General features: G+C 33.8%; 1 protein-coding gene across 13 annotated transcripts in view; it reads right to left on the reverse strand.

Moving 5' to 3' along the window:
- The window catches only part of KIAA1109 (KIAA1109 ortholog), a 215,874-nt gene that overhangs the window by 32,840 nt on the left and 159,218 nt on the right, over positions 1-23,816 (reverse strand). For 10 of the 13 annotated variants that reach the window (XM_042935583.1, XM_042935582.1, XM_042935584.1 and 7 more), the window contains 12 exons: positions 19,287-19,384; positions 18,347-18,532; positions 17,578-17,746; positions 15,830-16,041; positions 14,545-14,743; positions 11,118-11,177; positions 9,063-9,289; positions 7,792-7,922; positions 6,365-6,488; positions 3,917-4,026; positions 3,162-3,252; positions 2,508-2,570 (listed from right to left, as the gene is read on the reverse strand). In XM_042935583.1, the coding sequence (XP_042791517.1) occupies positions 2,508-2,570; positions 3,162-3,252; positions 3,917-4,026; positions 6,365-6,488; positions 7,792-7,922; positions 9,063-9,289; positions 11,118-11,177; positions 14,545-14,743; positions 15,830-16,041; positions 17,578-17,746; positions 18,347-18,532; positions 19,287-19,384 (1,670 nt within the window). Of the gene's footprint in view, positions 1-2,507; positions 2,571-3,161; positions 3,253-3,916; positions 4,027-6,364; positions 6,489-7,791; positions 7,923-8,115; positions 8,317-9,062; positions 9,290-11,117; positions 11,178-14,544; positions 14,744-15,829; positions 16,042-17,577; positions 17,747-18,346; positions 18,533-19,286; positions 19,385-23,816 lie in introns of all 13 variants that reach the window. The other 3 variants (XM_042935591.1, XM_042935590.1, XM_042935593.1) reach the window with 2 other exon arrangements.

The raw sequence follows: 23,816 nt of genomic DNA on the forward strand, positions 1-23,816 counted from the left end.
GCTGAAGCTGGACACTTAACCAACTGAGCCACCCATGTGCCCCCGCTTTTTTTAGGTGTATTTTATTTATTTTTATTTATTTTTTAATTTTTTTTTTTTTTTTGGAGAGACAGAGACAGAGACAGAGACAGAGACAGAGTGTGAGCAGGGAAGGGGCAGAGAGAGGGGGAGACACAGAATCCAAAGCAGGCTCCAGGCTCCAAGCTGTCAGCACAGAGCCAGATGTGGGGCTCGAACCCACAAACTGTGAGATCATGACCTGAGCTGAAGAAACAAGTTCCTAATTGATTAAAGACAGATGTGCAAATAGTTATGTAATTAAGATATCAAACTCAAGAATATTATTTTTTAAGATGAATAGTTTATTATAAACACTGTGTCACTGAGGATTCACCAGGAGGCCACTGTCTTTAAGGTCAAAAAAAATAAAAACAAAAAAACAACAACAAAAAAACTTCCTATGATCTAATTTGTATTCCCTGTTTTGAGAGTTGCTTAAATATCTCTTGAAAATGTGAAAAGCCTTTGTAAAGTGTAACGTGCAAAGGAATGAAATCTATTGATTCTAGTATTAGATACAACAAAATTAGATACATAAAAATAGACTATTATAATCAAAATTTCAAATATGCAGAGTCCAGCTTTTCCTCACTTTTTATAATATACATGTTATTTAGTAAATACGTAAGGTTTTATTTATCAGAACATATTCAATTTTTAAAAGTGTAGTATGAGTTTGTGTAAATATCCCTTTGTCTTATATTTATTTTATATTTAGCCATGCCTTAATCTATTTTGTAATTTATGATTTTTATATACTACTTTTTACAAATAGCATACATTACTATTTAAAAATAGGATTTGAACCAATTCAAATATTAATGCCCTTAAGAACCACTTAATCATTTCACAATATAAACATATATCAAATCATTAGTTGTATGTCTGATACTAATGTTACATGTCAATTATATTTCAACTAAAAAAAGGAAAGTTAGATGGGGAAAAATCAATTAGTAGAATCACTCAGTTCAATTCTGTAAATAACTTACTTCCAAGTTCATTTGTAGAAAAAAAATGTTTATCAAGCTCACTATAATCTAATAGTTCTAAAACAAAATTCAGTTTGACTAAATTCAGTGTAACTATAGGATATATACTGAGACTATAACTTAAAAGGGTGGGGAAAGGGAAACAAAATACATGTCAAATTAAGGTAACTTGACAGAAAATTCTTAGACAAGGATTTATATACCTAGTATACAGCTATATTTTTATAAATTATTTTTTTTAATATTTATTTATTTTGAGACAGAGAGCAGAAGCAGAGAAGGGGCAGAGAGAAGGGGGAACAGAGGATCTGAATTGGGCTCTGTGCTGACAGCAGAGAACCTGATGCGGGGCTTGAACCCATGAACTGTCAGATCATGACCTGAGCTGAAGTTGGACACTCAACTGAGTGAGCCACCCAGGCACCCCTACAGATATATTTTTAAAATTCAGTTTACTTTCATGACTTATATTTAGGGAAAATATATGGTTCATAAAAATGTTAATTCAACTTATAAATGATTGTGTAGCACATTTTCCACAGTTTTGTACATGAGACTAATTTTTATTTGTATTTTTAAATGTTTATTTTGAGAGAGAGTGTGTGGAGGGGAGGGGAGAGAGGGAGAAGGAGAGGGGGAGAGGGAGAGAGGGAGAGAAGGAAAGAGGGGGAGAAGGAGAGAGGAAAAGAAGGAGAGAGGGAGAGAGGGAGAGAAGGAGAGAGGGAGAGAGAGAGGGAGAGAGAGAGTGAGAGAGTGAGAGAGTGAGAGAGTGAGAGAGTGAGAGAGTGAAAGAGTGAGACAGAGAGAGAGAGAGAGAGAGAGGAAGAGAATCCCAAGCAGGCTCCATGCTGTCAGTGCAGAGCCTGACACAGGGCTTGATCTCACAAGCCATGAGATCATGACCTGAGCCGAAATCAAGAGTTGGATGCTTAACCAACTGAGCCACCCAGGCGCCCCAAACATGAGAGTATTTTTTAAATGGATTGCTTTTATACATGTATGCTTTTTTATACCAGTGACTCCAAAGAAATAACATTCAAGGATTAATTTGTTTTTCTGAGAGAAGTTTAATTCTAGTTTCAATTAGTTAACAAAATTTTTTTAAAGAAAAGATTCATTTTGTAGTTGAATGCAGGGAAAAGAGATGCACTTAGGGATTAGCAAATAACTAATAAATAGCAGTTTTTGATTTATGATTTGGTCAATTTGGTAAGCTGATTTAGTCTTTAATTTTGGAGATTCAATAATACTGTACAAAGTATAGAAATAAAATGTATTTGTGCAAGAGCTTGTAAGACATACATGGTGAAAAAGAATTCAAACAATCTTAAAGCTTTATGTAAAATATTTTTGAGGCCTGAGTTTAGTACAAAATGAGAGAAAGACAATGTGAAAGCAGATTTGAGGGTGGTTAATTAGTTTTAAAGCAAAATTTATGTTGTTCTTAATAAGTACCTGAAAATACCCTTCCCCAGGAGAGCTGGATTGTGGTGTACTTCCCCATATTGTTTTTTTCAACTTAATTAAAATAATAAGAAAATATATAAAAACTCGTGAAAAACAAACAATGGTTTAATAGTAAACAAATCTTCAAAAACAAACATAAAGTTAACATAAAGTTTAACATACATAAAATTAAATGTAACTTTTAAGCTGACCTTTTCTGACTTCTGGTTTCTACCATTATCACTATACATTCTGAACCAAAATACATAATAAAATACATAAATACATAAAGTATAAACATTCTGCATTTACACTTGTGTAAAAGACCTAATGCGGATTCATACTTGAAAGGAAAATTACTCAACAAAATCTTTCTACCTAAGAACAAGCAGTAGAGTCTTTATTCTTGGTGCAAAACACTAGTCTTGCACTAGGACATACAACTAATGATGTCAGACATACAACACTTGCAGCATGGCTCTCAAATGATGGCACAGAGGCAGTGTCCTGCTGTTTGGTAATTTTTAGATACTTCAATCATCACAATCCACACTTTCATTGTAGGTAGGAATTAGTATTTTGAAATTGTGTAACTACTATAATTTTGTAATTAATAAAAATTATTTTGCACTGTGTATCTTGAACCAATAGTATCTCTCTTACTGTATCTTGGATATTGAAAGTTACTCTGGGTCCAGGAGATGCTGCATCTACACGGATTTCAGGGAGCTCCTCAGTTTCTCCTATTCGAGAACTGTAAGGAAAATATAAAGTTACAAAACATTAGTATTGTTTTAAAAAAGCCCCTGGACTTTACAGAAGTCTCACAAATGACATTAACATTCTAAAGATTTCTAAATATTTACCTTATCCAAGGGTTAAATTTTTGGTATTCCATTTCTTAACCTGTAGCATACTATTAAAAAAGCACTGAAGGTTTTGATTAACATGAGATTTTCTGAAACTAAACCATGTAAAAATTTATACTTCTTACTTCAAGTGCTCATTTATTAGTAAGACAGTATTTTTCTTTAATATGTAAAATTTCCATTTCTTCCTATGCTAAATGTGTATGTAATCACACCTTATCTAAAAGTGACAAACTTATAGCAGCAGCTAATAATATGCAAATACTCATTTCTTTGAGTAGTCTGTAAGTTTACATATAAACTTGTCTAAATAGCAATGTACTTCTTTACTGAAAAGCACACAATGATTGTGGTATAAATATGATAGAGGAATTCTTCAAACTTTTTAGTTTGACAGTATCCATTATTACCAGTATTTGACTAATGAGGTTTATTTCTGCTCCCTTAATTATGTAATTTCCCCAATTAGAACACAATAAATAAGTAGTGGACATTTGTAAAGGAGTCAGCAATTTTGTTATTTGTTTCAATGGTTGAAATATATATTACCTTGCCCTTTCCATTCGTTTAAGAGGTGGTCTTCCAGAAGCAGAAATGCTTTTTGAACGGCTGTAACTTGGTTTGTAACCCAAACCCCATTTATCCTTTAGGGAAGCAGCCTAATGAAATGGGAGAAGAGTGACTTTAAACAACTGATGGTGTTGTAATATCTGACTACAGATAAAATATTATTCTATTCAACAAATTAGTCTGTTTTTCCCCCAGGTCAATAACATGTCACTTTATTTTTACTTTTTATTAGAGAGTGAGAGAGAGGTAGAGAGAGTACACATGCACATGAGCAGGGGAGGGCCCTAGGGAGAGGGAGAATCTTAAGCAGGGTCCAGACCCAGCACAGCCCATGTGAGGCTGGATGTGGGGTTTGATCTCCCAACAGTGAGATCATGACCTGGAGTCAGATGCTCAACCAACTTGAGCCACTGAGGTGCCCTGATAATGTGTTACTTTAAATTTGACTTTAAATGTCACTTAACAGTATATAGGTGGATCAAAGTAGAGCAGGACCTAATGTCATTTAGGAGGAGTGTACAGTGAAAATATGAGTCACCAGCTGGCCTGCAAGAGAAAAGAGAAAGATTGGGAGCAGGGGTGAGGGGTACAGAAATAAGGTGAGAAGAAAGAAACGATTAAAAAGTAAAGAACAGCAAAAGAAAATGAGAATTAAAAAGACAGATTCTGGGAGAAAGCTAGGTTGGGGGTGGAAGAGAAAGAGAGATTAAGGGAAAGCAGGAGGGAGAGAGGGAAAGGCTGGGTTTGAGGGCCATCAATCATCTCAAGTACTACCCAAAGGCGCTCCTGTGACAGAACTCCATTATAGGATAGGATAGGATAGGATAGGATAGGATAGGATAGGATAGGAGAGAAGGGAGGAAGAAGGGGAAGGGGAAGGGGAAGGGGAAGGGGAAGGGGAAGGGGAAGGGGAAGGGAAAGGGAAAGGGAAAGGGAAGGGAAGGGAAGGGAAGGGAAGGAAAGGAAAGGAAAGGAAAGGAAAGGAAAGGAAAGGAAAAAGGAAAGGGAAGGGTGACTTCAACACTCTATTGGTTTCCAAATCCCTCTTCTCCAAATCTGTATCTAGTTGGGAACTAGATATTGAAAAGACTCAAATACAATGGAAATGTGGAATGCAAGAGGACTGAAGGGGAATTGAGGGGGAAATGACAAATGAGGTAAATGTTAAGAATGCTGATACAATTTTGGTAATTTCCCTAATCCTCTCTACCTAGTTTTATCAACAGTCAATTACCAAGTATAAACTACCTCATAAACAGTATGAAAACAGTATTTTAATTCTATTATATGATTGTTAGGTATATGGTAGGAAAAATTTTAAACACAGATTTATGCATTAGAAGTCATAACTATCCATTTGTTATTATCAGAAGCCAGTGATGAATAACTCAGATTGGATTTTATTTTCAGTTTAAATAAATAATTTATAACAGTATTCAAACTAGGGTATCTGGGAGTTTGGGATGATCAAGGAAATAAAGTTCAAGTCAATGAACCCTGGATCTCTACAACCTTTCTCCACTTCCTCTGGCCCTAGCAACTCTGACTTAATGTTTTTTATGTACTGGGGTGTGACCCAAAAACCTTATGCTGGTAAAAAAAAAAAAAAAAAAAAAAAAAAAAATAGAGGGTTCTGCTGATTATTAAAAAAGAAAGGTTAAGAATCTATTTTTTTTAAAGTACTTTTTCCACTAACAAGACCACCTCAACCCAAAGCAACTTACCTCTATTTGAATACATTTTAGAATTATTTTCTACTGTATGTTTATAGTATATCTATCTACATATTTATTTTACTTGTTCAGCAACTGGACTAAATCCTAAAAAAATGTGGTGGGAAGTGGGGTCAAAGGTAAATAACTTGTTCTTTAAGAGACTCAGATTCTAGTACGGACAACTAAACGAATGAAGGGAAAAGAATGAAGTGCTGCGAGTACATAGTGGCTTAGAGGTAAAGTCAGCTGCAGAAAATGGGAGAGGAATAAAATGGACATCTCAAAAGACTAACATTTTGAGTTGAAGACTAAAAAGAAAGTATGATTTCATGAAAGGTGGACAAAACGTGGTGGCTAAGGACACAGAATGTAGAGTCCCACTATTTAGGTTTAAATCTTGGCTCCACTGAGATTAATGGCTGTATAACCTTGGTCAAATTACCTGACCTCTGTCTGTTTCCTCATTTTTAAAATGAGGAAAATAATACAGGCTACCTCATACAGCTGTTGTACAGATTTAGTGGGTTGTTAAATATAAAGTGCTTTAAATAACGTCTAGTACATAGTAGATATGAGACATACAAATCAAATGGTATTATCACTAGCAATGGAGGAAGAAAGAGAACATAAGTATCCTTACAAAGTTTCATAAACTAAAAAATAAAAGAATGGTCTACTTTAATAATAAAACTCTTCTTAAATGTTTACTCACTCGCATACTAGACCTCCGTAATTTTTTACGAACGTCTCTTCGAATATCATTCACAGCAACAGATTCTAATTGTTGATAACGTTGAATTTCCTGGTTTATGGTTCCCTCACTCGCACCTAATTTTCTGGATGCAAAACAAATACTGCAATTAGTGTAAAGTAGTAACAAAGTAAGATTGATTTTTACTTGCTCCTTTTTAATTCTTTCACTTCTCAGAATATCGAAGATTATATATGGACAGACCAAAACCCTCCATAAAGTTAATAAAAAAAACTCTAACATTTTAGGAAATGGCTCTTTCCCACTTCTGCATTAAGAGAATCTTTGATAATCTCATGAAAGTTATGGACCCACTCTACAGAAGAATGTATGTAAAATTCTACATATATTTAAGCCTCAAGTAAGATTTTAGGGAAGTATAGTTTCCTTCAAGTCATTTTTAACCCCTAAGAGCAAAACTCAAACTGTAATGTAAGTCAACAGGAAAATGTGAATCGTTATATCATAATTAATTCAATGAATAGTTTTTAGGTAATACCTAAACAATATGAGACAAATATATGCATTTTGTCTGATGCATTTATTTGTCTAAATGCATATATTTGTCTAAAGTCCTCAAATGCAAAAAACACAGGCATAGGTGTACGAAGATTAGAAAAGATAAAGTGTGAATATCACCTCCTGGGAAAACAAAAATGTCAGTTTGATAGGAAGGATATTTAGTCTTCTAGAGCAAGTTATTTACTCAGTACTATGTATCAGGCAACTAATAAAGAAAAAAAATTACCACTACCCACTCCTCTCTCTCTATTCACCCTATATCCACCCTAGTTCTAGAGAACCGCTAGTACAGGCAGGAAAAAAAAAAAAAAAAAAAAAGCATGAACTTTGAATTCAGACACACCCAAGTTCAAATTTTAATTCTTTAAACTCTCTGAGCCAGTTTTCTCACCTATAAAGTTTGGATAATGCCATCTAGCCACACAGAAATCCTGTGAGGATTACATTGAAATAACATGTCAATTCACAATAGGTACTTAATAAATGCTAAATTTGTTTCCTCCCTTAAAAATTTATATTCCAGAAATACCAACGTTAGCAAAAGACTAGTGCATATGTTAATATGCACATGTGAAAATATGTATAAGTGTGTATACACATGTAGAGATACATATATGGAATATAAAGTCAGTCATAAACTGCCCAGAAATGGGGAGTTGTGATGAGCGCCAGACTAGGACTTCACGCTTAACTTCATCACTAATGAATGTATGGTTTCATGCAAGTTACCAAACTCTTCTGGACCTTGGTGGTCTCATTTATAAATTAAAGGGGTTGTACTGCCCCAAGTCCAGTCTTTTCCACACTGAAAATTCTATGATTCTACTATTAAAAATATTCTGTTACATTAAAAATCATACACATACTTAAGATCATCTATTACTTTGGCCTGTTCATTCAGTTCTCTGATATCCACTATACGCTTCATGATTTTTCTTCCTCTAAGTTCTCCTGGCTGGCTGCATGATGCTCCTGGTCTTCGATAATCTACAGCTTCCTGAAAAATCAAAACATGTCTGTCAATACCACCCTCAGGTCACATAGCTAATCTATACTATCACAAAAATGACACCTTAAATCAAAGGAAGCATGCAAGAATCAAAGCCATCTATATCAAGTACGATGATTAGAATTCTCCAGTGATTCAAATCCCTTCATTTTCACAAGGAATCTATTTAGTGGCTACCTACGTTTCCCCATGAGTGAGCTCTGCATGCTTTCAAATGGGACTGGCTAGACTGAGGGGAGCCCCACATCTCTGGGTCACACAGATACTCTGCAGGAACAGAATAGCGCTGATTTGGGGGCGTCAGGCCTAGCAGGTGATTTACAAGTCGCTGCCCAAAGGTGAGCTTGTGGCCATCTCCACTTACTGAACTTCCATCTGAACTCTAAATGATAAACAGTAACATTAATTTTTTAAAAATTTCTTCCCAAGAACAAGACTATTTCAGGAAACAAGAGTTAAAGGATATTTTGTTTTAAAAAGTTTTAAGTCAGTACCAGAATGAAAGTAGTGAGTAACTTGATTTTTAACTACCAAATAATTTATACTATAAAATGTATAGACGGAAATACATCTTTTTAAGTGTATACTTCATTTTGTGTGCATGCACTTTGCTTTGAGATCCATTTTTTAGCATCTTTCTTTCTTGAGATATAATCCACGTGCCATAAAATTTACCCACTTAAAATGTACAATTCAGTGGTTTTTAGTATATTCACAAAGTTGTACAACCATCATCATAATCTGTTTAGAACATTTTCACCATCTCCCAAATGAAACCTCAAAAGTAACAGCAGTCTCTCTCCCCATCTAAACCTCCCCGACTCTCTCAGCCCTCAGCAGCCACTAATCTACTTTCTGTCTCTACAGGTTTGCTTGCACTTTGCTTTTAATGTTAGTACATTACCTTTAAGTTAAGGCACAAGTTTGTTGACAGTCATTATGAAAACTATCAATTAAAAGACAATATTATAAAAGCAAAAACCAGCATTACAAAATGCAGACACATGGAACCACCATTCTCTTCCTTTACACTTAGCAACTACAATATAATAAATAACATTGAGTTAATCAAATCCCTATTTCAGGGTAAAGGCCAGTCTAGAAAAGTCTAACAGTAAGTTTACTTACAGTATGGATAGTGGGAGACATAGTATCAACTTCATCCTCATCGGACAGATCAGCTATGTTCACTGAATTGAGATCAGCAATATCATCTATGTCCTCCTCTCCTGTCAGTGTCGTAAGGGTATTGCCCAGAGCATTAAGCCTTTTGCCAATGTTAGGATCCATGTGGACATCAATCCCACACATTTTCCATAATACATTGAGCGTCCATGTTCCAGCACTACTACTTTCTGTTTAAATGAAGAAGTGGCATTTTGTTAAGTCTTGAGTATAAACGTTTAAATAATCCTATATTTAAGGAATAAAATGGATGATAGCCTTGTGTAACAACTAACATCTCTCACAGCTAGGTCTCTCAGAAACATCAGACTGTGGGATTGACTTCCCTTTGCAAAGTGTGCATCTCTTGTTTCCTCTGTGCGGCACCCTTCTTTCTCCTGTGAACTATAGATTCCCTCTTCTCCCCACCCCCAAGCTGATCTACCTTTCTATGGTTGTAGTGGGAATTGCCACAATCCTCACTCATTAGCCAGAATTAGATAATTAGGCCAAGTAAGAGTCAAAGCTGGAAAACTAAAATCCCTTCCCTAGACTTCAAAACCAGTGGTCCCTTTCTAGTGATTGAGGTTGGAGAGATGAGGCTCATGAGCTGTTGGCAGCCGTGTTTCCTGCCATGTGTAAGGAGGAGGTCAGCACTATGAAGAAAATGAAGCAGCCAGGGAGGAGCAAAGAAGAGTCCTAGTGGGAATTGAAATCTTGGTTCCTGTAGTTCCTGAGGGCTCCTTGAATTGAGGTGGTTCCTTACCTTCACTGAGATAGCCATTCCTAAGTTTAATTGTGATCCGTATATATCCTTTTAATAAATCCCTTTTGGTTAAGCTAGTTTGAGTGGGTTGCTGTCACTTATAAACCTGAGTTCTGAAAAAGACTTTTATGTGACCTTTCTCCAAATAAGTATGTTTACCTCAGTCATCACCCTTTCCTTCTAACATTACTCCTGGAAATTTCTTAACTTTTTCAGTTCTCTGTCAGTGGGACTAGTGGCCTTACTACTTTCTGAGACAATTTACTTAGGATGAGTACCAACGCTAGGCTTGGGGGAAGATAAAGGGAATAGTAAGGAGAGAAAGGAAATCTGCTAACTTTAATCAGCTTCTACTCCCACTGACATTTTAAGAGCCCTTAAATAAATATCTCCCTTTAGCTTACCGTAACTTAGTTATAAGTAAAATAAATAAAAATTTACGCCATGAAATCATCTTAGTCAAGACAGGTTATAACTTTAGAGTTATCTCCTAACTTATTTCCTAAGATACTTTTTCTCTCTAATCCTTTAAAGGTTCTGCTTTCTTGCTCAAGGGAGAAAAAAAAAATTCAATGGCTCTCCCTTTGTCCACCAAATTAAGTCCAGACTCCTTAATTTTTTTCCAATATTATTTTTCACACAATTCTGTTCCACCCAGTTTGGACAATTCTAACTAGACACTGTTTTCACAGCATGACTAATATTCTGTCTGCCTGAATTTTCTAATCCATGCCTTCCAGTTATTGCTTAAGAAATAATTTTATCTGTCAAGTCCCTGTTCACGTTTGTTAAAATATTAAAAGAAGCTTTTTCTGATTCCAGTATCCTTACAAATTTGAAATTTTTCTCTCTCTTCAACAAATTTCAGTGGCAACTGGAATTTTATATTTTATTGAACTTATCACTTATTATAGCTTAATTATGCTGCAGAGCCTTAACTATATCAGAATTTATACAGAGTAGAAAGTATATCCTATCCATCTTTGTCTTTCCCAAAACTTTTTGCCATATATTTTATACACAGCAAGTGTCTAATAAATAATTGTTAAATAAATAAAAATATGCTAATATTACAAAAATAATTTTAAAAAATCAGGGAACATCAGAATTAGTTTAAATAAAAAATTCTTACTGTTAACATAAAGGCTATAAATATACATATATAGATACGTATATATATGTATAAAAACGCAGAATTCTACCTCATATATGTAAGAAGAAAAAAGAAAAAGTTATACCAATTGTGAACCTACCAGCAGCTGCTTGTCCTGTAGTCCTAGAACATACTTCATAGGTGCCATCTGGAACTACACCTGCACAAAAAACCACCCCCCAAAATAGTTTTCAATAAAATTATGCTTGTGATTAAATATTATACTGCAGTGTTTTGCCCAAAGATTAATACCTAAATATAAATAGAATAGAATCACTAGCCTCTTTAGCCTTCAGTTTCTTCATTTTGTTATTTAAAAAAAATTTTTTTAACATTTTTCATTTTTTGAGAGACAGTACCAGAGGGAGACACATTTCGAAGCAGGTTCCAGGCTCTGAGCTGTCAGCACGGAGCCCGATGCAAGGCTCGAACTCACAAACATTAAGATCATGACCTGAGTCGAAGTCAGGACGCTTAACCAACTGAGCTACCCAGGGGCCCCTTTAGGCTTCAGTTTCTAATCTGCAGAATGAAACGACTACCTTAGATGACTCATAATATTTCATAATTCAACATTTTTTATTTTATGCTTATGAGAACTTAACTGCAACTTTATCTTTACACTCTGCATGTGACAATACCTGACTGAACCTGAAATTCTAGTTTCTAGAGGCTTTGACAATTTGTGCCATCATTGGAATGGTACTTTGATAGCTACTCAAATCTGAGTTGCAGAAATACTACAACATATTTGGGAGAAAGAGTTTATTAAGTGAAAATTTCTATTATGTGGGTTTTTTTTTTTTTAACATGATGCCAATACCTAAAATCTATAGTTTGAGACGTATGTTACCTGTACCTCACATACAAATTATAGAATATGAGAGAACTAGATCTTGTCCTAGGGTAAAATATTGCCCAATTCACCTTTATAGTCATGGTTATAAAACAGAGCAAAAGAAACTTAGTTAACTCTTCAAATCTAAGAATGCCGGAATGAAAAGAAAACCCTCTGAAATTTGAGTAACATAATTTAGGCCAAATGAAAGCTAGTAAATAAAAAAAAGGATAGAAAACTTTTAGGATTTTTAATCCTAAGAAGTATCAGAGAATTTTTTTTAAATTCAGTTTTAAAAATTATATAAAATCATATATTACGAGCCATGATGAGTTAAAAAGGAATATTAAGATTTTTAGGAGTAGATCCAAATGCTGAAAGTGAGGAGAAGGGAATCAACTAAATCACTCTAATCAAAGAGCTTGAAGTCTTTCAAACTTTTTTTTTCCATGCTACATTTTCAACTTCTAATGGTTTTTATAATTTCTATAAATACATGTTACTGAACAGTCTTATCTTTTCTATCTACTTACAGGGTCCTTTGAACTCTTCCTATAGATTGTCCTTTCTAATTTTTACTGTAATTCCTAGAAAACATTATCACCCTAGAGAGGCAATTCCACTGTGCCATCTTTTTTCTAGGGCCTGATTTTAAAATGATCTGTAAAAAAAAAAATCCTAAGGCATAACTCTACCTTTCCTTGTTTCTCTACCCTAACTCAACCCTTTTTTGTCAAAAATATTAAACGTCGTTTATATTCTATTTATTATTACTAACAAAAACTAATCTGCCCCTTTTATAATTTAGAATTCTTAAATCAATGAAGCAACCACTCGTCTGCTTCCTTCCCAAGACACCAAACCAAAAACATGTTATAAACAAGTCATTTAATATCCTACAAAACCTAAAATAAACCATGATTATTATCACAATTATCAGCATGTTTGTATTCTACTTGGTATATATACTCTGAGGTGCTGAGTTATTATTTATGCATTTTTAATATATTTTTGATTTTGATTCAGAGGCACATTTCTCATGCATTTTCCTTTTATAATAAACTGTTTAAGAAAGTTATTCTTCCTTTGCTTCCAAAATATTCTATCCATTTTAATGATTATAATAATGGCAGGGGCGCCTGGGTGGCTCAGTTGATTAAGCGTCCGACTTCAGCTCAGGTCATGATCTCACGGCTTGTGGGTTTGAGCCCTGCATCAGGCTCTGTACTGACAGCTCAGAGCCTGGAGTCTGCTTCAGATTCTGTGTCTCCCTCTCTCTCTGCCCCTCCCCAGCTCATGTTTGGTCTCTCTCTCTCTCTCAAAAATAAACATTAAAAAAAATTTTTTTTTAATAAAAAAAATAATAATGGCAAAGATGTCATCTTAATACAAATCAGTAGATCTAAATTTATTTTAAGAAAAAAATAGACAAGAATTATAGTGATTTTTAAAAGTTTTTAATATTTTTATTTTGAGAGAAAGAGGAACAGGGAGAGAATCCCAAGCAGGGTCCAGGCTCTCAGCTCAGAGCCCAACATGGGGCTTGATCTCATAAACCGTTAGATCATGATCAGAGCCTAAATCAAGAGTCAGATACTCAGCTGACTGAGCCACCCAGGCGTCCGGAGTTACAGTGATTTTTAAAAATAAATATAACAACTGTGTAAAATATTATTTGTAAAGATTTCTGATCCAGGTTATTTTTGGTCTTTTGAATATTGGGCATAAGTACTTTGATATCAAGGCTTCTTAGTAACCTGAAGTATTTCAGAGAAATCCCAGTATTTTATATGAATTACCTAAATGAGAAACATACAATACTGAGAATTTCACCTATAGTTTTATCTAAGTTTTAATCAACATGGAATGTCAAAACTTCAATTTTTGATATAAAAATAATGAAGAATATTCATGTTCTTTAAAGAATACCCAGAACTGGAAAGATTTTCTTCCAGTGGAGAGGGCAAAAGAACTGCATAAACAACCGCATGCTACCTTTTGTAGAGTAAGTATTAATTTTGGCTTAGAGACTGGCTGAGGAATTTTAGTTCACAACCTTTAATTCCTCAAATGCAGTTTTTTCTTTATTATAATATTAATGGTGATTTGTTAACTCTGCTATAATATTTAATATATTAAAATAAAAATAAACCCATATACTTTCAAAATTGTATATAAACACAGCTTTAGTTACTCCCAACCTCCAGTATTATGGAATTGGAAGAATTCACACAAGTTATACTCTGTAGCTTACAAATTTAGACACATGGATTTATTAACGTCAATATTTTGTGGCTGGAGTTCCTGTTCCTGGTTATCTACAACCTGTTCTATGTTATATGATGAACTAGTTCTTACACATTTATCACTTTCTTTCAAGATCCCCACGGAACAAAGATGCTTTATCTGGTCATTCATGAATCAACTACAGGAACAAATCAGGTGGTAAACAAATCTTCAACTGTTATACTATTAAGCAGAATGCCTAATTGGTTTACTTACCCAAACTACTGAAACCAGACATTTTTCACAAATATGAACATTTAACTAGAAATAGTTCTTATTTCACAAAATCCAATAACATTCCTATAGCTGAGCATCCTTTGGTTTTACAAATAAAGACACTATTTGTTTTTTTTTTTTCAATTTAAACAAATTCTAAACATCATACAGAAAATAAGTCACTCACAGGCATTCATCACTAGATCGCCACGAATTTCTGGTTTCCAGTCATCCCACGACGTCTCAAAGCCATCAGCAAAACGAATACAAAAGTTTTTGAAATGCCCTTTACTAACCAGAGATTCTGAAGAACAAGCAGTGATGAGAGTACTTTCAATGGTCAATACTAAAGCAGAACCAATGTCAAGGTCTCCAGTGTGATTAGACTGCAAAATATATTGAAGAAAAAAATAAGACAAAATACAACACTTTTTTAAATTTGGAAATTCTCACAGAATTCCTAGGAACAAAAGTCTGGAAAACGTCAAGCCTAGAAAGTTTAATTAGAAAGTACCGTAAAAAGATGCTTTTAAAAATTACTGAAGTGAAATACATTTGCCATGTGCGTCTTTTTCTTTTTTAACTCGCAAAAGGTTAATTATCTAGTTTTCTATCTCAAGCTTCTGATTTAGTTGTGGGGAACATTCTCATTATGACAACCACCGTCAGTGTGTATGGCTTTCCTGAGTTCTGTCCATCATGCCGTTAAAAAACTACCATTTTTCAACTCCTGAGGCATAAATATATGTTGTCAATCCTCAACCCAGGGCTTTTCTTCACAGTGTGTTGCCAAACAAAATACTAAAAGATAAACCCATTTGACAACAGGTTACAGGTTATTTACAGTAAATTTTAACAGTAAAATAGACCTCTGTATTTGTTCTAATTTTAATTTCTTAAGCCTGATAGGGGTTTATAGCCCTTTTTTGTCTCATACACGTGTCCACGCAAATATGTACTCCTAAGAATTAGTCCTAAATTATGAAAACTCTTGCTTTATCCAACACACATACTTTGGAAGTTTCATTACCAACTATTTCAGCTTAAAAGCATTTTGAAATTCCCTACTCTAATTTAGATGAGGTTACTAAACCCTATTACACAGTATTCTTAAATGTTCTTTTGCTTCTATTTTATTAACAAGTGCATGCCAAAGACTTATTTGCTAAAAAACAAAACAAATAGATTCTGAAAACTAAGCTGTTTATTTCCAATGTAAAAATTAAGGCTTATTAGATGGGTATCAATCTCATCATAATTCTGATGAAGAGCGCTTCAGAGCAAAGTCTCATGAGATACCTATTTAATACACTGTGGATGAATAATGGCTGAAGGAATTCAATTTTACTTGCTATTTACTAAACCCAAGTTATAAATTGTTAATCTGAAAAAATTGTTATACTCTATATACATAGAAATGGTTAGTAGAATGTTTCACTCTTAATCTTAGACTATGATTTGATTTTCTGTACCTGCGCAGTATTTGTGATGGGCAGACATATTCCCAGATCATTCACAGTAAGCTGGAGGAAGAGAGTCCCAAAGGCCTGGGCTGATGTTTGCTGGATACCTGGTAGCATATCTACTACTTCCTTTGTAGCCATATGGATATCTTTATGTAAAGCCATTCGTTGTTCATTCCAGTTGTCATAGGCAGCCTTATAATTCAGCCAAAACAGCACAGCTTTTTATAATTAAGGCAGGGAGGAAAGAAAATTTAAATGAAAGCTGTAAAGCTGTAAGGCAAGTAAACCTCAATAGCTACAAAATCTGGCTTATTACTAAAATTATTCCCACCAAAAAATACAGCATTAGAATTAGGATCTAAGATGATATGGTCAATTTGACAGAGGAAAAAAAAAAAAAGCAGAAAGCAGGCAAATGCATAATGGCAGAAAAAAGAAAATAATCCAGGTCCATTTGTTCATGTAATAAATTATTTGTGAAATGCCAATTAGATGCTATGCAACAGGATGCAATAACAAATGAAAACAAAACATGGTCCCCAACTTTGTAGACTTTACTGTTAAAACTGTTAAAAATTCCTGAAGGAGAGGTACATAACAGTAGGAGTATACATTAAAAAGATGTGACCTACAAAAGTCAAGACATCTGAGTCTGTAATAAGAATGAAACCTTAAGGAAAACCTCCATTTAATGCTGTGTATAGAGGGAGAAGCCTAAAGAGGAGGTAAACATGAAGGAGCCAGAGAAGTAGAAAGAAAAGCAAGTATCCTGGACACAAAGAATGCAAAGTACTTTAAGAACTGTTGAAAGCTGATGAAAGGTAAGATGTGAAATGAAGAGTAAGTGCACAGAATTTAACAAAATAAAATGTTATCCATAACACTGCCAAAAGAACAGTTTTCTAACAGACTTATCACCAGCCAATGCCTATACCAATTTAAATCTTAAATGGCGTCATAAATGGTTCTTCATTACTTCTAAGTTACAATTCCAACATATTTGCCCAATATACAGTAATGAGATTGTATCTATCTGTTCAGCCTTATTTCCTATTATTTTCTTTTATGAAAGCTGCTATAGTTTTTAGACCTCTGTGTTCATATATACTCATTCATATTCTCTCTCATTTGGTAAACATTTATGTAGTTCTTACTATAAGCCAGGGACTGTTCTAAAACTTCAGATACAAAGATAAATAAGACAAGCTGTCATTTCGTTGTCTTCCTAGTGAACTTCTAACTCCAAGTCGAATCTGAAGAATTAGTTTTCCCTCTAAGAAGAACAGGCAAAGTTAGAGGCTCACTCAGATACTAGAACATGTATCTCTCTAACTCCTCTCTGTAGTGTACTTTGCTCTTTCCCACTGGACTGAGAGTTCCTTGAGGGCAAAGGTCCTGTTTTCCTTATTTGTATTCCATGCCCAGACAGGAAATGTTTACAGACAGAATAAGTGAATAGACAGTGTCAAAACAAATGGGTACATTAGTTTTTGAAAGGAAACCTTATTAGCATTACAATCAGAATTCTGAATCAGACATCCTATATATCCCATGTAGAAGGCAAATAACTTTAAAAAATAAAATAACTTTAAAAGCTGATATAAACAACAAACTTTTCTTGGATGTTCACATTTCAAATTTAGGAGACATTTAGCTGTCAAGTATTTACACCGGTAAACTACAAATGATTCTTATCCAACATTTCCAAAACGTTTCTAACTCCAACAAGACAGTGTTGATGGACTTTATCTTACCTCTGTCAAAGGCCACAGGCTGTGCATAAACAATTGGTCTATTCAAGGTAATAAGCACAGCTTCTCTATCTGAAGAACCACTGATTTCTTCTCGGAGGGCATTTCTTAATCCAATTCTGGTTTTAAAATAGGCAACTTGATGAAAATCAGAACCAGCTTCCTCATAAACCTAAAATAAAATTAAAGGCTCAATAAAATCAAGTAATGGAAAATGTTCCGACAAAAAAAACTAAACATTTTAATAATTTCTAGCAAAATAAAACAACAGTAACAAAAAAGCCCCCCATGAGCTGTGAAAGTTAAATTTTTATAAAATAAAATCTGATTTATTGCTGTGTGTGCATATATATTTAACTTTTTATGTTTAACATTATGGCAAGAAAAACTTACCAATATTAAATAGTAAGAAACTTAGTAACATTTTAAGAGTTGGCCAATGTTAGTACCGAGTGCTGAAATAAAAAAATAATGCTTAACAAAATAAAAAGAAATTATAAACAAATATTTATGAAGATGCTGAATTAAGCTTCACATGATTGCATTTGCACTAAACTATAAACTAATAATATAACACCCAAAACACTAAGTAAAATGCCAAACTAAAACTGTAAAGGCCTTCTTAAATGAGGCTTCTTCACTCCAATTTACAATTAAAAATTTTAGGAACATTAAAAACATTTTTTTTAAAGTATAGTAATATTTAAAGTAGTTCAAATTGATATACAAAATTAAAAGCCAAAATTCTAATGTCAGCAAATTCTGTACTCACCTGATGTTTGACAATTTGTCCTAATGCCAGATTTAAATCCACTTGGCATTTACCAAACAGTTTCAGATAGCTGCTGCTTCCTGGTGAGGCTTTGGTTTGAAGTCGGTTTGAAAGTTCCAGCTCTATCAATCCAGTTTCAAATCTCACAGCTCTCATTGATGGAGTTGTGGCTGTTACTTGGATGCCCTAGGAGATTATGTTAGGAGGGAAAACAAGAATCTTAAATCAACAATATACACTCACTTAAATGACACCTTTCAATATATGATAAAATAGCCATGTTTAAAATACATATGGGTTGTCTAATGAGCTGATAAAGCTGTCAACATTCCTTAATTTCTCATATTAGTAGTGGATTTTTTAGCTATTAAATTTCATTTTAGTATTTTGTATTTAACATCTGAACTGTTCATGGGTTAAAAACATTAATTATAATTAAAGAACTATTTGGTAATAATGATATTTTTAACAATGCTGATATCTTAAATATTTGAAATATTAAGGTTTCTATTAAGGTATTATTGTTAATTGAACAAATGTACAAAATATATCTTACAGAGTAACTTATAGCTGTAATAATTAGAAAAAAATTAAAATATTTACCAGTAGGGAACAGTTAAATAAACTGTTACAACTATATAATAAATAGTAGAGCTGTTGAGGAAGATAAAGTTGATCTATATGTTCTGACATGGAAAGGTATCCAAAGTTTTTAAAATGCATAAATAATATGCATATGTAAAAATACAAATAGAAAAAAGTACTAAAGAATATTCACTTGTTAAAGCCTTTTCTCTTGAGTGGATGGGGTTATACTTCATTTTTATTTTCTACTTGGCACATTTATGTATAATATGAGTTTTCTATAACTAAAAAATTAGAAATTTAGAATTAAAAAATTAGAAAAATACTTTGAAAAGTATAATTATTTGTATGTTACCTTAAACTGCAAATTCAGGGAATAGAGTAGAATTTTAGGCTTATCTCCATCTGCCGTCCCATCATGTTCATTCCAAAGAGGAATAGGCTGCTCCCCACCTAAGTAAATGTGGGTGTGAGGAAATCACTTTAAAAGGAAAATGATAATTATTTTGTTCATTTAAAAAAATATAGAACAGTTATTTTCTGTTTTCTGATTATTAATCCAATTGTTATTAGGGAACCTTAGCCATGTTACATTTCCTGCCATAGATATAAGATAGGGATAATACTGCACATGTAGGCATTTATTAAGAACATTTTATAAGGGCAAAATTAAAACATTATGTATATAATTAAACAAATGTAATTATATGTCTCATTTTTCCATTTATGGGAAAAAAGTAAATTGGACTAGTTTCTTCAATCAAAAATGTTATTTACATTTAGATGTGCTGCAAACAAAATAAAAAAAATAAAGGTGGAGAAATTTTAAACATAAGCTAATATGTGCTAATAATAAAGAGTATGTCAACAAAGGTTGGTCCTATAAATTAAAAAAAAAACATGGGGTAGGAGACCCTGGGACACAGTTCCTATTAATATCATTTGCTGTCCATCAATATGACATCCACAAAATAATGTTCTGATGTTTTAATGTATAACTTCTATTTCCACTTTTCTTCCTCTTGATGAAAAAATTTTTCTGCATATATAATCTTTAAATTCTCCATCTTAAAGTGATTAATCTTTTTGTATGTATGCTGAGTTTAGCATCATCCCAGGGAGCATATTATACATATGGGATGAGAAGTTTTCTCCACTAGGGAATCAAATTAATGCAATCTATCACGTCAATAGGCTAAAGAAGAAAAAATCACATGGTCATATCAAGAGATGCAGAAAAAGGGGTGCCTGGCTGGCTCATTTGGAAGACTGTGCAACTCTTGATTTGGGATTATGAATTAGAGTCCCCGCTGGGTATAGAGATTATTTAAATGAAAAAAAGAAATTTAAATAAAAGAGAGAAATGCAGAAAAAGCATTTCACAAAATCCAACACCCATTCATAATAAAAACTCCCAATAAAAAGGAATAGAGGAAATTTCCTCAATTAGATAATATCTACAAAAATCTAGAGTTAAGATCATGCTTAACGGTCAAAAGCTTGAAACTTTCCTACTTAGATAAGGTACAAGCAAGGATGACTCTTCTTACCAATCTTGTTCAACATTATACAAGAAGTCCTACCTAATGCAATAACACAAGAAAAGGAAATAAAGGGTATACAAATTGGGAAAGAGAAAATAAAATTGTCTTTGTTCACAAATGACAGGATTATATATATTATTTGTGTGGAAAATCTGCAAGAACTGGCAAAAAAACTCCTGGAACCAATAAGCAATTACTGCAAGGTTGCATGTAAGGTTATTAATGCACAAAGCCCAATCACTTTCCAACAAAGAGTGGAATTTAAAATGAAAAACACAATGCTAGGCTCAGTCGGTTAGGTGTCTGACTTCAGCTCAGGTCATGATCTCACAGTTTGTGAATTCAAGACCCACACTGGCTATGTGCTGACAGCACGGAGCCTGCTTTGGATCCTCTGTCTCCCTCTCTCTCTGCTCTTTTCCCACACATGCGTGTGTGTGTGCATACTCTCTCTCTCTCAAAAAGAAAAACAAAAACCACAATGCCATTTACATTAGCACCACAAAAAATTAAATACTTAGGTATAAATTAATAATATAAGTACAAGGTCTACATGAGGAAAACTACAAAATTCTGAGGAAAGATATCAAACAAGAGTATGGAATGAATGAATGAATGAATGAATGAATGAATGAATAAATAAATAAATAAAATAAATAAATGGAAAGATATTTCATGTCCATGGATAGGAAGACTGAATACTGTCAAGATGTCATTTCTTCCCAATTTGATCTATAAATTCAATGCAATTCCAATCAAAATCATAGCAAGTTATTTTGTGGGAATCAACAAACTGATTCTAAGGTGTGTATAGACAAAAGACCCAGGATAGCCAATTAGGGAGAAGAAAAAAGCTAGAGGACTGACACTACCTGACTTCAAGACTACAAACTACAGTAATCAAGGCAGTGTGGGACTGGTGAAAGATGAGACAATGTCACTGGAACAGAACAAAGAGCCCAGAAAGAGATCCATATAGTGAACTGATCTTTGACAAAGAAGCAAAGGCAATATAATGAAGCAAAGATAGTCTTTTCAATAGATGGTGCTGGAATAACTGGATATCCACATGCAAAAAAAATGAATCTAGACGTAAGCCTTACATGCTTCACAAAAATTAACTCAAAATGGATCACAGATCTAAATGTAAAACACAAAACTATAAACGTTTTATAAAACGTCATAAGAAAAAAACCTAAATAAACCTTCAGTACGGCGATGAGTTTTTAGATATAATACCAAAGTCATAATCCATGAAAGAAAGAACTGATAAACTGTACTCCACTAAAATTAAAAAATTTTTCTTTGCAAAAGACAGTGTCAAGAGAATGAGAAGACCAGCCAAAACTAGGAAAAAATATTTCTAAAAGGTATAATTGATAAAGGACTGTTTCTAATACATGCAAAAAGCTCTTAAAACTCAATAAGAAAACAAAAAACCTGATTAAAAAATGGGCCAAAGACTTTAACAGACATCTCACCAAAGAAGATACACAGGTGGCAAATAAGCACAAGGGAAGATGCTTTATACATATCATCATATCATCAGGGAAATGCAAATCAAAACAATCTTAAGATACCACTACAAACCCATTAGAATAGCCAAAATTTGGAACACTGACACCACCAAACGCTGTTAAGGATGTGTAGCAACAAGATCTCTCATGCATTCCTGGTGGGAATGCAAAACGGTATGGCCACTTGGGAAGACAGTTTGATAGTTTCTCATAAAACTAAACACACTCTTACCATATGATCCAGCAATCACACTCCTTGGTTATTTCCCAAAGGAGCTAAAAACTTATGTCCACACAAAACCCTACACACAGATATTTATAGCTTTATTCATAATTGCCAAAATATGGAAGCAACCAAGGGAGGGATAAATAGGTGGAGCACCAAGGATTTTTAGGGCAGTGAAACTACCCTGTAGGATACTATAATGGCAAATAAATGTCAATATACATTTCTCTAAATCCACAGAGTGTACAACACCAAGAGTGAACCCTAATGTAAACTATGGACTTTGGGTGATAATGGTGTGCCAATGCAGATTCATCATTTGTAACAAATGTGCCACTCTGGTGGGGGATGCTGATAATGGGGGAGGCTATACATGACTGGACACAAGGGGATATTTGGGAAATCTCAGTAACCTTCCCTCAATTTGCTATGGACCTAAACATTCTCTAATAAGTAAAGTCCATTTTTTTAAAAGCCTATTTTTTTGTTGATCTATCACAGCCTTGAATATCTTTTAGTAGTTTCAGAAAAATTTATTTTTCTTAAAATGTAAAAGCAAGAGCTCCATCTCTTACAAATGTATTACACAATAATTTTAGCTTATAGAAATATCAGATACTGTTAGTCACATTAACTTCATTTTTTTTTTACCTCATTATGAATTAAATATATGAAAGGCCCAATTCTCAGAAGGGAACCTCCTTATATGTTTCTAAGATGACTGTACATATTCAAAAATAAATCTTTTATGTTTACTAGGTCAGTGATTATCCATGTCTTTCTAAAATCAAGGGAGTCCGTGAGAGTAAGATTACAAGAATTGATTCCTCAAAAAAGAATTTCCTAACAAACTCGATGACTGATGTAAATGAGTATTCCTAGAGCTAAATGTAATATTGAGAAAATGTCCTAGAGCTAAATGTAATATTAAGGAAAAGCATGAGAAAAAGGTGTAAGAAAAAAAGAAATAAGGACAAAAGCTATGAAGATTTGGTAGACGAGGGAAGCAATACCGAGATTAGAATACTAAGAAACTTGGTTATAAGGGTTCAAAGCATTCCCTCTCAGTAAAGAGTACCTTCTCTGGTTTTGATAAGATCTCCACTCTATGAGGTTCTGGTGATAGCTAGATGATACACAACTTACTTTCAGCTATTTTCCTAGAGTTCATGGCTGTCTCCAGTCAGGAATGACTCAAGGATCAGACCTAGCCACTAAATGACTTTAGAATCAGAATCTTATTTCTGAATTCTCCACAGTGATTGGTAAGTCTTCATGGTTAGAATATTAAATTTTAGTCTTCTTTTCCAGTTCATTCTTCATAAATTTAGGAATATACTTTCACTCCTCACTGATTGCAATTCAAAGGTTAAGAAAAGCCTTTCTCGGTTGCTGGGTGGCTCAGGTCATGATCTCAAAGATCCTGAGTTTGAGGAGTAGTGGAGCCCTATTTGGATCCTCTGTCCTCCTCTCTGTCTCTCCCCGCTTGTGCATGCTCACTCACTCTCTCTCCCAAAAACAAATAAACATTAAAAGAAAAAGATTTTAGAGGAGCCAAGATGGTGGAATAGCATGGAAGTTTTGTTTTGTTTTTGTTT

Source organism: Panthera leo, chromosome B1, assembly GCF_018350215.1.
Source record: "Panthera leo isolate Ple1 chromosome B1, P.leo_Ple1_pat1.1, whole genome shotgun sequence".
Lineage (NCBI taxonomy): Eukaryota > Metazoa > Chordata > Mammalia > Carnivora > Felidae > Panthera > Panthera leo.